At 40.5% G+C, this 13,888-nt stretch overlaps 1 protein-coding gene across 1 annotated transcript in view; it reads left to right on the forward strand.

Moving 5' to 3' along the window:
- The window catches only part of LOC137597162 (protocadherin Fat 3-like), a 137,962-nt gene that overhangs the window by 38,229 nt on the left and 85,845 nt on the right, over positions 1–13,888 (forward strand). The window contains exons 2-3 of the mRNA XM_068318131.1: positions 4,999–8,328; positions 13,467–13,790. Coding sequence (XP_068174232.1) covers positions 5,031–8,328; positions 13,467–13,790 — 3,622 coding nt within the window. The 5' untranslated portion in view covers positions 4,999–5,030. The remainder of the gene's footprint in view (positions 1–4,998; positions 8,329–13,466; positions 13,791–13,888) is intronic.

A 13,888-nucleotide genomic window follows, 5' to 3' on the forward strand; every position in this document is an offset into this window, starting at 1 on the left:
ACATGTTCCTTCTCTCCTTCTTCAACCAACAGTAGTCCAATAGCCATCGACACCCTGTAGGTCAACAGCACCGATGGCGTTCGTTGTTAATCGGGCCTTGATCGATCCAGTATGGAAGTCATAGGTTTGATTTGCATGTTTGATTTGGCCAAAAGTTTTACATCGGATGCCCTCCCTGACAAAACCCTCTGTATTTAGGGCATAGAATCCTAAAACATCTGGCATGTTCTAATACAGTTGGTAGAGCACTCCATTAGGGTCTCAAGTGATGGCGAGGTGGAGCGACGGGAGGTCTTTTGTGGTGTGCCCTAAATCAGCAGCTTATAAAGAGAACAGCACCTTGCTCAAGGGTTGCCTTGGCAGTGCTCAGGAGGTGAACTTGCACCTCCCACAGCCAGCCCACAATCCGGAATTTTTTTCCGGACTTGAACCGGCGATCCTTCGGTCCTGAGCCTAAAACTTTCTGGACTGAGCTACTGCCGCAGTACACACATTTTTTGGACTAATGTATAATAAATTTGGTTGCTATTAAAAGAATGACCAATAATTATACCGATTAATCATTTATTTATCAGTTTACCACTATTAATATTAACAATAAATGTGGGACACCACCCTGGCAATGGAATAAATAACAATGACCTTCAAACTTGCCTATCAAACCATAATTAGGCAAAATAATGCAAATAACTTCTTTTAAAAGTAACACATTATTAAAAGTAGGAGTAGTCATTTGCAATTGATATTCCTCAGTATACTGTTACAGCAACACTATTACATTCAACAGTACTAGCAGGAACCCGTGGAAATTCCACAATAAAACAATAAAATCACTTCATACCAAACATATGGAAACAAATGTATTAGTATTATAAACCAAGCACAACCAACGTAGTCAAAAATCAACGTGGTGACCTAACGACTTTGTGTTGGTAAATCATGGATTGCGCTGCGGGGTATTGCAAAGTCGTAGATGAATTTTAGCAGTTTAACTGGAGAAAGAAAGGTAATTAATCGTGAGACTGGGAAAGAAGCTAACATTAAAGGAAAAGCCACCTGTCAAAAGAGCAAGCGGAAAAGAAATTTTAGAGAATAGTTCTGTTGGCTGACTACATTGATAGAGCTACATGTAATTACTTAAAGACCATTTTTGTCAGATGCCTGAGGACCAATTTAGATACTACATCGATTGTCCCATTCCAAACGGAAACCATAGCTAGGCAGACTGTTTGCACTCACCAGCTAGTTTCACTCTGAAATCGTTACCGTTTTCTGTGTCGTTCCTGCTGTTTGGACTTTCTGCTCAAAAACATGAACATAGTTGGAACAGTTATGACACTCTAAAATTATGTTAACTGGGAAGTCCATGTTTAGTCAGTGATGGGCAGATGAAGCCCCATGAAGCATTGAAGCTTTTCATCCTAATCAGTTCACTGCGGTTCGAAACTTCATGAGGCTTCATTTGCTCTAGTGCGACATCTACTGTATGCTAAAACATCAGTTGGCGCAAGTTTGAAGTGAATGACATTTTGCAGAAAGCCTGTGAATAACACTGTCGGCAAAATAAGGAAGTATGCAAAACATATACTGTATATTTTAGTGATGGCATTACTACACTGTGTGTGTGTGTGTGTGTGTGTGTGTGTGTGTGTGTGTGTGTGTGTGTGTGTGTGTGTGTGTGTGTGTGTGTGTGTAAAAAAATCAAAATCAAATAAATAAATCTATTAATAATTCCCTTAGGGAAATTACTTTTGTTTACCTCTAAATGCTTGCACACGTATGCTGTATATATATACACACACACACACACACACACACACACACACACACACACACACAACCAGGCAGTATGGAAAATGATCATTTGGACATGACGAAAATGAAAATACAGTAAACATGTACAGTGAGGGGAGAGTGGTTGGGGTTGGGGTATGAACAATGATTGTGCTTTTGTAACGTTGTCAAAGCTCAAACCGAACCACTATCTGAATCAGGATATGTCCACACATAGCCGCATAAGTGCGTTGGTCATAACGTTTACAAGCAGTACAACTTCGAGAACAGGACTAGGTCGTGCTGCCTGGTGGTGGGAGAACTCTGTGATGGAGGTCGTCCTCCAGGAGGAACTGCATGAATTTCCACACGTAGGAAATTGTCCTTCTGCATGAATTTCCTGCATGTGGAAAGGAAAGAGGGGATGAAATAGTGGACTACCATGAATTGAGGAACTAGGGAAATATACACAATGATTGGTGTGTGTATAACACCAGAAAGAGTAAACAGTAATGAATGTTATCTTTAGCTTTAACAAAACACAATAATCAGTCAAACAGTTAAATCACTCTCTCTACTCTACCCAGATGTAAAGCCTCTTATTTGGGGGTAGCTGGTGATAGGATTCATTCTTCCATTTTGACTTGGTTTTCTGAGTTGCGGGGTTTGACGGCATGTGCTGTTGTGGCTGTTAAACAACTCTGGTCTGTGACAGTTGTTGCAAGCAAGGTATGTTTTTGACTCTGGCAATATTGATGGGGCTGAATTGCTGTGAAGAGTTAGTCTGTTGCTAAGCTGATCCTGGGCAGACATTGCGAGCAATGTAGTTGCTGGTGCTGGCAAAAATGCATGTGTGGCAGCAGTACTAATGTAACTTACATGGGGCATGGATTTTGTGTTTGTATTCATGCTATGGTGAAGTACTCTGTGCTCATGTGGTAGAGTTGTAGCTGGGACACATGACGCAGACAAGTCAAGAAGGGAGAGAGGAAAAAAAAGGGCAGAGAAAAGGAACAGAAAAGACAGTGTCTCCCCCTTTGGTGACTCCACAGGGGAGGAGAAGGGATCGCTGTGGTTTTTAGTGGCTTGTACCAAATGAGCACATATAGTTTGGGTTTAGGAATTTATTACCCAAGTGCAACAGCTGCCTGGGAGATTGAGTGTCCCTTGTAGTCCCATTGTTCTTGCTTTCTGGCTTTATCAGGCTTTAAATTACTGTACAAGCCTCTGAGGATCTGTGAAGGACACTAGGTCTTGCTTTATTTCAAGCTGTGGACTATGAGACTTGACAACAACATTTCATATTACAGTGGTACCTCTTTTCCATGTAAATGCCCTAATCCTTTCCAAGCCCACAAATATTCCGACATAAATGTTTTATAAAGCATAAGAATGCATCAAAACATGTAACAAATACATGTTACGATTAGATTATTACACAATAAATGAGAGTTGTGCATAACGTAAAAAACGAAGATAAAGAATAATAATGACGGTCATTTACCTTTTAACAGGTGTCCTCATTGTTTTTTGCCCTCTTTGGTTCATGCGCTCCTATCTCACGATGCCGAACAACAGAGTGAATTCCAGTTCTCCTTTTGAACTTCTCCAACCACCCACGCAATGCGTTAAACTCCTTAAACTTCCTTTGTTTTAATAACATGTTGATTGTAGATGCATTACGGCCATATTCTTTTGCGAGATCAACCAAACGCATCCCTTTTTCATGCTTTTCTATGATCTCTTGCTTTGTACAGACAAAAAAACTCTTTACTTCGTCTTTTCTTTTCCTCTTTTCTCCGTCACTTTCTTGGGGTCCATAGCGAATATGTACTGACAAAGTTATTATATTTGCGCAAAACTATCAGATTACTTCACGGGTCGAGTGCTGAATGCCGAATACACTCCATAAGCACCCTTATAGCTCTACACAGAGGTGGAGTGGCATCCCTCTTAGCCAATAGGATGCCAGGAAGATACGTAATAGGTAATAGCCAGTGGCAGAGCAGCTATGAGAATGTTGCGTTCAGGAACCTGTGGGAGATTCGAGTATCAGCCGATACTGTGTTTTTGCATTACGGAAGTCGAAATTTCTTTGTTAAGTAGAGGTAATATTTTCCATGCTGAGAAATTTTGTAAGTAGAAAATTTCGTAAGTAGAGACATTCGTAAGTAGAGGTATCACTGTACTTTTGCATGAGCAAACACTACACCAGTGACCCCAAAACGGCCCCCAGATTAAATTTCTGCATACTGATAAGAATGAATAAGCTGTTATAGCATCAACTCTATTTCTTGTGACTGTTTGTGGTGACAAACTGCAGACTGCCTACACTCCATGGACATTTTGGTACTGTAATTCTAATTTTGATTGCTAGTTCAAAACATCCACCTATTTACTGTAACCACTTATCCTGTGCAGTGTTTTGGAAATGGGGATAGTGCACCCTGAAAATGCTACCAAATCATCACAGGGCCAGTAAGTAAAGAGCTATTCACGCTCACATTCTCAGTTCCAGACAGTGACTTACAAATTCAATTTTTATGTATGTATGTGGGTCAGAGTAAAAGGCACAAGGAGTTGATGAAGGGAACCTATAGGAATATGCTAACTGTACGGAAATGTCTCAGGCCCTTATGGATTTTAAATCCAGGACCATGTTTCAACAATACCTCCACAACAGCATGCCACCCTAAATGAAAACAAACAGAAACATGACATCCTGTGGGAGGACATGGAAGCTTTGTATTATTGTCTTCATGCTTTTCACTTATCCAGCGCAGCACATGTTATGACTGTTGGCTGAAGTTGCTGGTTGTGTTCTAAAAAGTTGTATCATTGTTCTAAAACGTACCACTAGTGAGCCCTCTGATTATTGCTCTGTAGATGTGCCTGCAACAAATTACCAAAAGATGAAACACTGAGGTTCACCCTTAGAACATGTCCTATAATCAACATTATGTCAGACTTTTAAGACTTTTCTAGGTTTAAGCGCATTTTGTTAAAGATTATTACTCATGAAATTACGTTATTCACAACTGTCACTCTTGTTTACCTATCATGGATTTGTTTGGGCATCAATTGATTTTTTAAATTGTTTAAATTACAACTATTCAGTTGTACAGTGGCACATTATTAATAGTCAATTATTACTCAAATGTCTCTCGAAATGCTATGTGTTCGTCCTCCATCACTAATGTTTTTTTATTTCTCTGTCTGTCTCAGGTTCACAATGACATGATGAATTGGATGTGAATATGGACCAACGGCGAGCCATGCAAACCCCTCTCCTTGGCCTGGCCCTGCTGCTTTCCTTGCTGGTGTCTAAGCCACCATACTGCTTTTCCCAGAACAAACTTGGGCCCCTCCATGATGGACCACACCTCAGCTTTACTCAGTCTGTTTACCATGCCACAGTTCATGAAAACTCAGCAGCACGAACGTATGTCAATAGTAAAGTTAAAATGGGCTTCCACTTGGAACAGCACTCCTGGGAGATCCGCTACAGAATTATGTCAGGTGACGATGAAGGTTTTTTCAAAGCAGAGGAGTACATGCTGGGTGACTTCTGCTTTTTACGCATAAGGACCAAAGGTGGTAACGCGGCCATCTTGAACCGAGAAATTCAGGATAACTATGTCCTGACAGTTAAAGCCTCTGTCAAAGGAGATGCTGTTCTTGATGCCTGGACTAAAGTCATCATCCACGTCTTGGATATGAATGATCTGAGACCCTTGTTTTCACCGACAACTTACTCTGTCACTGTCGTTGAGAGTACCCCACTCAGGACTAGTATAGCACAAGTTACTGCCACAGATGCAGATATTGGTTCCAATGGGGAATTTTATTATTTTTTCAAGGAGAAAACAGAAATGTTTGCAGTACACCCAATTAGTGGTGTGGTTTCTCTAAGTGGAAAGCTGAATGTTGATGGACAGAGCCAGTTTGACTTAGAAATATCAGCTGTGGACCGTGGCATGAAGCTTTATGGAAATAATGGGGTTAGCAGCACAGCCAAACTTTTTGTTCATGTTGAGCGTGTAAATGAGCATGCTCCAGTCATGACTGTAGTTACTCACAGCTCATCGTGGCTTGATAAATATTCTGTTTATGTTATAGTCACTGTTGAGGACCTAGATGAAGGCTTAAATGGAGAAATAGAATCACTAAACATTGTGGATGGAGATCCCCTAGATATTTTTTTTGTAGAAAAATCTGAGGAGGGCAAGTTTGTCATCAAATCATCTGAGTCAATAAATTGGGAGATTTATCCTTATGGCTATAACTTGACTTTGCAAGCAAAAGACAAAGGAGCCCCACCCAAATTCTCTGATGTCAAAAATGTCCATATTACGGACTACAAATGGCAGCCAGGGAAAGCTCAGTTTGAGTGGGAGCTGTACGATGTTAGGCTGAATGAAATTTCGCCACCAGGCACTATTGTGGCGGCAGTTAAAATCAAGCCAGAGCCCGATGATGCAGAATATATTTTGACTCCTTCAGCAGATTCTGCTTTTTTTCAAATTAACACCTTAACAGGTGTAGTCTTCACCACTCGTTGGTTCACTCAGGTAACCCAACATGTCTTTAACCTTGAGGTTTATGAAGTTGATAGCGAGCTCAGTGTTCAAGTGTGGATAACTATTGAGGATGCTAACGACAACACCCCAACATTTGATCAGTTGTCCTATGAAATTTCAGTCAATGAAAGTGTGCCAGTTGGGGCCAATGTATTAACAGTTTCTGCAGTGGATGAGGATATAGGTGAAAATGGTTACATAACCTACAGCATTTATAGTCTCAAACCATTACCCTTCCAAATCAATCAATTTTCTGGTGTGATCAGCACTACTAAAGAGTTGGACTTTGAAACCTCCTCAGAGAGCTTTGTGTTTGTTGTCAGAGCATCTGACTGGGGATCACCTTATAGACGAGAAAGTGAAGTCAATGTAACCATCAACCTTGAAAATGCAAATGATAATCAGCCATTGTTTGAGAAGATTGCATGTGAGGGGGTAATCTCCAGGGATTTCCCAATCAATGAAGTGATTACCACAATGTCTGCAATTGATATTGATGAGTTACAGTTGGTGAAATATAAAATAATTTCAGGAAACGAATTGGGGTATTTTAATCTTAACCCAGATTCAGGGGTCCTCTCACTGCAACATTCTCTTGCCACAGCCTTTCCAAAGAATGATGTCTTTAATCTCAAAGTGACTGCCACAGATGGCGAACACATTTCTGATCCTATGTTTATTAATATCTCAGTTGCTCAAGGAAAGTATGCCCCAAAAGTTTTCAACTGTAAAGATACAGGAGTAACCCAAAAGTTAGCTGAAAAGTTACTTAAAAAGTCTAAAACATTCATCAAGCCTGAAAAAGAAGATGATTTCATTGACCTTTTTTCTGCCAATCGGCAAACACCCCAGTTTGACAAAGATCTTCCTGCAGATGTTGTTGTGTATGAAGACCTTGAGGTTGGCTCAAGTATTTTCAAGGTAAATGCCTATGACGGTGACACAGGTTTCAACGGTCAGATTCTGTACTCTATTTCAGATGGAAACACTGATAGTTGTTTTAACATCAACATGGAGACAGGCCTTATCTCTGTCTTTTTACCTATGGACAGAGAAATGATGGATTGCTATGTACTCAATATAACTATTTATGACCTCGGCCTGCCACCGAAATCTTGTTGGCGTTTGCTCACTGTCTACATAATGGATGCTAATGATAATGCACCTCAGTTTTTGCAAGACAAAGGTTACACAATTGTCATACCTGAAAACATAGCCATAGGTACAGATATCATCCAAGTTGATGCCACTGACATAGATCTTGGACTCAACGGGGAGATTGTGTACTCAATTCTAACCAGCACCACTCAGTTTGGTATCAACTCCACTAATGGAATAGTTCATGTTGCTGGCCAACTAGACCGGGAGTTTGTTTCTTCTTTTAACCTAAAAATTGAGGCACAGGACAAGGCAGAGAAAGGAGGACGAAAGTATTCTGTGACCACTTTGAAAGTTATTTTGGAGGATGTGAATGACTGTCCTCCACTATTTATTCCCAGTGTTTACAAGGTCAGGGCTCTGGAGGATCTTCCCGTAGGAACTGTTGTCACCTGGTTAGAAACCCAGGACCCAGATTTGAGGTTGGGTGGCCAGGTCCACTACTCTCTAGCCAATGACTACAACGGATGGTTTGAGGTAGACAGATCTAGTGGGGCTGTTCGACTGATGAAAGAGCTGGATTACGAGATCCAACAGTTCTACAACCTCACTGTGAAGGCCAAAGACAAAGGAAAGCCGGTTTCCCTTCTCTCTGTCACTTTTGTGGAGGTAGAGGTTGTGGATGTAAACGAAAACCTCTACGCTCCATACTTTTCTTACTTTGCCTTGACAGGATTAGTTAAAGAAAATGCCATAATTGGAACTACCCTATTACAAGTCACTGCTAATGATGATGACATTGGCAGGGATGGAGAAATCCATTACTCCATTCACGATGGGAGCGGGCTTGGCCGTTTTGCCATTGATGAAGAGACAGGTAACTTCATGAATTTTCTTACTCATACCATACTCATAACATTTGCCTTGTAAACATTTCCCTTGTTCCTTGGATCAATGTAGGCAAAATTAAAATTAATTTTGAAATATTATCTGGAGTCTCTAACATGTTCTAAATCTTTCTGACTTTTAATAGATTATTAGCAATTCCAGTACAGCCAACAAGTCTCAAACACCTCTTAGAACCCTGTCTATATTCCCTAAACTAATATTGCATGTACATGAGCTTTTGTGTCTTTATCTTTCAGAAAGTAATCTTATTTTTGTTTGATTGTTAGAACATCAGTCAAGGAAAATAACTGTATATTCAGTAGTACCTGAAGATACGAGTGCCTTGACAAAGTTTTTTGAGGTCTGAACCGTTGCTCTGTCCATATTTTTGTTCAACATACAAGCAAAAATCCCAGATATACAAGACGTGCTTTGGGACACCACCGCTAGTTGTCAGATGGATACAACATCAACTGAGACAGAATCTCATTCTTGATCTGGTTCGTTGAGTAGACGCCTCTTGCGTGATGATGACTTTTGCATTTCATAAAAACAATATAAAAACAGTTTACACAGGAAAAATCCACCCCTCATCCCCAACACAGACACACAAGGTAGACTAAAAGGTTAAAAGTATTCTTTTAAAGAAAATAAATAAAAAGATATACATTTTCAGTTAAAAGCCAAGTTAAAAAGGTGGGTTTTAAGTTTGCTTTTGAAAATGTCCACAGACTCTGTTTTACTCAGGTCCTCAGGCAAGCTGTTCCACAAACGTGGGCTGTAGTGGTAAAAGGAGGCCTCCCCATATGTTTTGGTTAAAACTTTTGGAGTAATTAAAAGAGCAGTGCCTGAAGACCTGAGAGATCTAGAGGGTGTATGTTAAAAGCAAATCAGATAAATGATTAGGACCAAGACCATTAAGAGATTTAAAAACCGTTAAAAGGATCTTAAAATCGATTCTGAAGCGTACAGGTAACCAGTGCAGAGACTTTAAAATTGGTGTTATGTGTGCTCTCTTTCTGGTCCTCGCCAGAACTCGTGCAGCTGAGTTTTGTAGATGTTGTAATGGAGTAGTGCTTTTTTTGGAGAGACCAGAAAGAAGACTGTTGCAGTAATCAATCTTACAAGTAATAAAAGCAAGCATTAGTGTCTCTATATTGGTTCGAGATAAAAATGGTCTTACCCTGGCAATGTTCTTTAGATGATAAAATCCACTTTTAACCGTATTTTTGATATGAACATTAAAATTCAAATTAGAATCTAAAATAACACCAAGCCAGGGCTTTGAGTTTTAAATTAAGTTTTTCTCTGTGTGCTTCAGGACCGATGACAAGTACTTCTGTTTTGTCCTGGTTGAGCTATAAGAAGTTACCCGCCATCCATCCACTTAATATCTAAAATGCATTTTAAAAGGGTATCTATTGGCCCAGTGTCGTCAGGGGACACAGCTATGTAAAGCGGTGTGTCATCAGCATAACTATGAAAATCAATGCCATGCCTCCTGATGACATCCCCCAGCGGTAACATATAAAGATTAAAAAGAGTTGGACCTAAACTTGAGCCTTGGGGGACACAAAGCTTCAGTTCATAGCTCTTAGAGGAATATTCATCCATTTTTATAAAAAAATATCTTCCAGTAAGATATGACTTAAATCAATTTAAAACCGTACCAGGATTGCCAATCAGGGCATAAAGTCTGTCCAGGAGAATTGCGTGGTCAACTGTGTCGAATGCTGCACTGAGGTCAAGCAAGACAAGAACAGAAAGTTTCTTTGTGTCCATATTGCACCTTAAATCATTGACAACTTTTGTTAATGCCGTCTCTGTACTATGTTTGGCCTGAAAACCAGATTGATATTCTTCAAAAATATTACGAGAGTTTAAAAAATCATTTAGCTGATTAAAAACAAGCTTTTCTAAAATCTTACTTAAAAATGGCAGATTAGATACAGGTCTGTAATTACTGAGGACTGATGGATCTAAATTGTTTCTCTTCAGAGTGGGTTTAACTATTGCAGTTTTGAAAGAGGATGGGAATACACCTGTCTGAAGCGAACAATTAATATTAAGCAAATCATGGTCCAAACAGTTTTGGGTTATCCTTCTACACTCGTTGATCACACAACCTCCACCAGCTCTCACTGGTGGAGATGTGTAAACTGCAAGCAGTGTTGAATGTGTCTTCACACCCATGCACTTGTTAGGACATGAACCACACATCCTTGCAGCTGGACAACTACAGCTAGACATTGCTTTTAATTAGTATTTTTGTCCACACTGTTGAGAGGATTAAAATGCCATTTTATCTGTCTTCTGTGCTTAGAGTACATTCTTTTTGCAGTGAATAAGACCACACCATCGAAATTATTTATTATGTAATCATGACCAAAAAAGGTCTGTTCTTAACTACATCATCTGATGCAACCCTGAACACATCATAAGTAATGTATACTCGGTTCATATGGTGTTTTGGGTCTTGCAACATTATACACCCTCACCCAGGCGACCCAGCCGCAGTGGATCAAGCCTCGCCTTGTGTTCAGGTGGCATTCACTTGACCCCATGGTTCTCCTTTCCGGATCCAGAGACTTCTCAAGGATTTCTCAGAGCTTTCTCAGCTGTCTCGGAGGTGTTCTTGATGTCTGCTGGTGGCGGCAACGTCCTGGTTGAGAGCTAGACACTTAAAGTTCCTCATAAACTATTGAAGTCAGCTAGCGTTTGGCAAACTAGTTAGCTCTGTAGCCTGCCTATGTGTTTCTCTACCTGTATTATCAGCGTCATAGTGAAAACACCCACACCCACACACAGACAACACTCAGAGCATTCTGAATGTATATTTGCTCCTTGACCTTTTCTTCTGTTCTGGTGGGAATGTTTTGGCCCCAGTGGTTCAAGGGACCACTGACTTGTGCTGCAGTGAATGGTGGGATTCAAAAAGAAGTTACTCTTAAGTGTGGATGGGTTTTCTGTACACCTCGATGTTGAGATTCCCATCCATTTCAAGATGTACTGCACAGTCCAAGAAAGGAAAGAAGTTGTATGTAACATCTTCCCGGATGAACTTGATGTTGTAATTAACCGTGTTGATGTGGACTACAATGGCTTCCACTTCATAAGACTTATATCTTTTTTTTGTTTTCTGCTTCAACCGCAGTATAGTATCTGGACTCTCTACTAGTCAGAACTGAAGAAGCGTCTCGGATGCGAGGTGAAATGTTATCATCTACTAAACCTAAGCAAGTCCAGTTTTTTTGTTTTTTTTGTCTTCTTAAATCAAGCTGGATGACTGGGAACCTACAAATAGACAGAAATGATGGGTAGAACTGTGCAGCTGTGGAAAACTTTTCCAGGAAGTTGCAAACTGGCATGTGTTTGAAATTATGCTTGCAACCATTGCTCTTGGTCATGAAGCAAAGTGGACCAAGTTTTTTGCTGTTGAGATGGCTGAATAAAATTTAGCAGATTGATGGATTGATGGAGAGAGAGAGAGAGAGAGAGAGAGAGAGAGAGAGAGAGAGAGAGAGAGAGAGAGAGAGAGAGAGAGAGAGAGAGAGAGAGAGAGAGAGAAGGAGGATTGTAGGGCTCATCATGCAAAGACCAATGAGTGTGAAACCTCAATAGACTATAGTGCACGATTGAATGTTTGGAGCCAAAGAATCAATAGGATGATTTGATCTCAATCCATCCATTTTTCCATGTATTACTTTCTCTGTCATTTCTCTGTTAGGTTGGGGGCTTTGTGTCTGAGGCATGTTTTGAATGTGTGAAGCTGAGAATCAATATAATCAAAAGCCATACATTTCTTTTTCCATATTATTTGAAATGTGTGCACTGTTTTTCTGAGCTTACTGCTTTTTTAGAAGAGAATCAGATTTTCAATCTGACATGTTTGCTGTTCTTTCCATACGATGATGACTGCTGGATGATGGCAGAGAGACACTGAAGGCATATTTAAAGTTTGAACTTGAACTTTTGCTAAGCTTGAAGAAGTCCGTCCATCCATCCATTTTCCTACACCGCTTTATCCGCCGTCGTGGCTCACGGGGAGCTGGATTCCATCCCGGCTCGCTTAGGGTGTGAGGCGGAGGAAACTCCGGGCATGACATCACACAGAGACAGACAACCACGCGTGCTCAAACTCACACCAACGGGCAATTTGGAACGGCCAGTTAACCTTAACACATGTTTTTGGAGGTGGGAGGAAGCCGGAGAACTCTGAGAGAACCCACGCAGACACAAGGGGAATAAGCAAACTTCATGCAGAGCTGGACTCGAACCCGGACCCGCCCTGCTGTGTGGCGACAACGCTATACCCACTGTGCCACCGTGCCGTGCCGCCCTCTTGAAGAAGTCAATATTCCAAATAAAATAATTGTATATCAGGAATATGCTCAAAACGGCTTTTCACACACACACACTCTCACTCTCTCTCTCTCTCTCTCTCTCTCTCTCTCTCTCTCTCTCTCTCTCTCTCTCTCTCTCTCTCTCTCTATACCTACAAACCGAACAAATTGTGCTCTTTCAGTAATAGTATTTGTAGCGACTTCAAAACCAATAAGTCGCTGAGAGGCTGACGATGGGGCCTTCCTTTGTCAGACGCGCTTCCAGGCAAAAATCACCACGATACAAAAAAATATGTTTAATCCTTTAACGAAAAAAGAATAATCAACTCATAAAAACTGTTCACAAACTCATATAAGTAATCACAAAGTCGTAGCGATAAAAAACATTGTGTGATGTGTTGCGTGTTTTGCGTTTTGCGGCGGTCAACAAAAATACGGCAACTTTGCTCACTCTCTCATCCACACAGGTGAGAAGATGCCCCATCTAACCTATACTAACGTTCACGCCCACATCTATTTGACCCACTTATTCCCTCAATAAGATCACAAAAAAGAACATCACAAACAACAGTAAATGAAATATTTAAACCATCATATCATCTCATAATACAAAATACCTATAAATTCTTTCATGGCTCCGACAGTATTTTTGACATTACTTTCTATAGCATCACTGTATTCAGTAGTGACCTTTACTTTGCTCATTACTCATTAATTAATATAAGCAATTTAAACAAAATTAATGGGCAGAAAATTCATGACTTCTTGTTTCTTCTTCCACCAGGGATGATCTACACCACTGATATGTTGGACCGTGAAACCAAGGACTCATTTTGGCTAACGGTGTATGCCACTGATCATGGTGTAGTTCCCCAGTTCACCACTATTGAAGTGTTCATCCAGGTGGAGGATGTTAACGACAACGCACCACTGACTTCAGAACCACTCTATCAACCCTCAGTGCCTGAGAATTCTCCACGGGATGTTTCTGTTATACAAATACAGGCCCAGGACCCTGATGCAGTAACTCCATCCACTGCTGATAAGATCAATTACAACATTGTTAGTGGAAACACACAAAACTTTTTCACCATCAACACCCGCACTGGTGAGTAAGTGGCCTATACACTAATACTTTCTTCATCCTATTGATGCACACGTGAAGTTAATTTGACTTATTTTAACTGGTATGGGGCAAAAACTAAC

Source organism: Antennarius striatus, chromosome 6 (assembly GCF_040054535.1).
Source record: "Antennarius striatus isolate MH-2024 chromosome 6, ASM4005453v1, whole genome shotgun sequence".
Lineage (NCBI taxonomy): Eukaryota > Metazoa > Chordata > Actinopteri > Lophiiformes > Antennariidae > Antennarius > Antennarius striatus.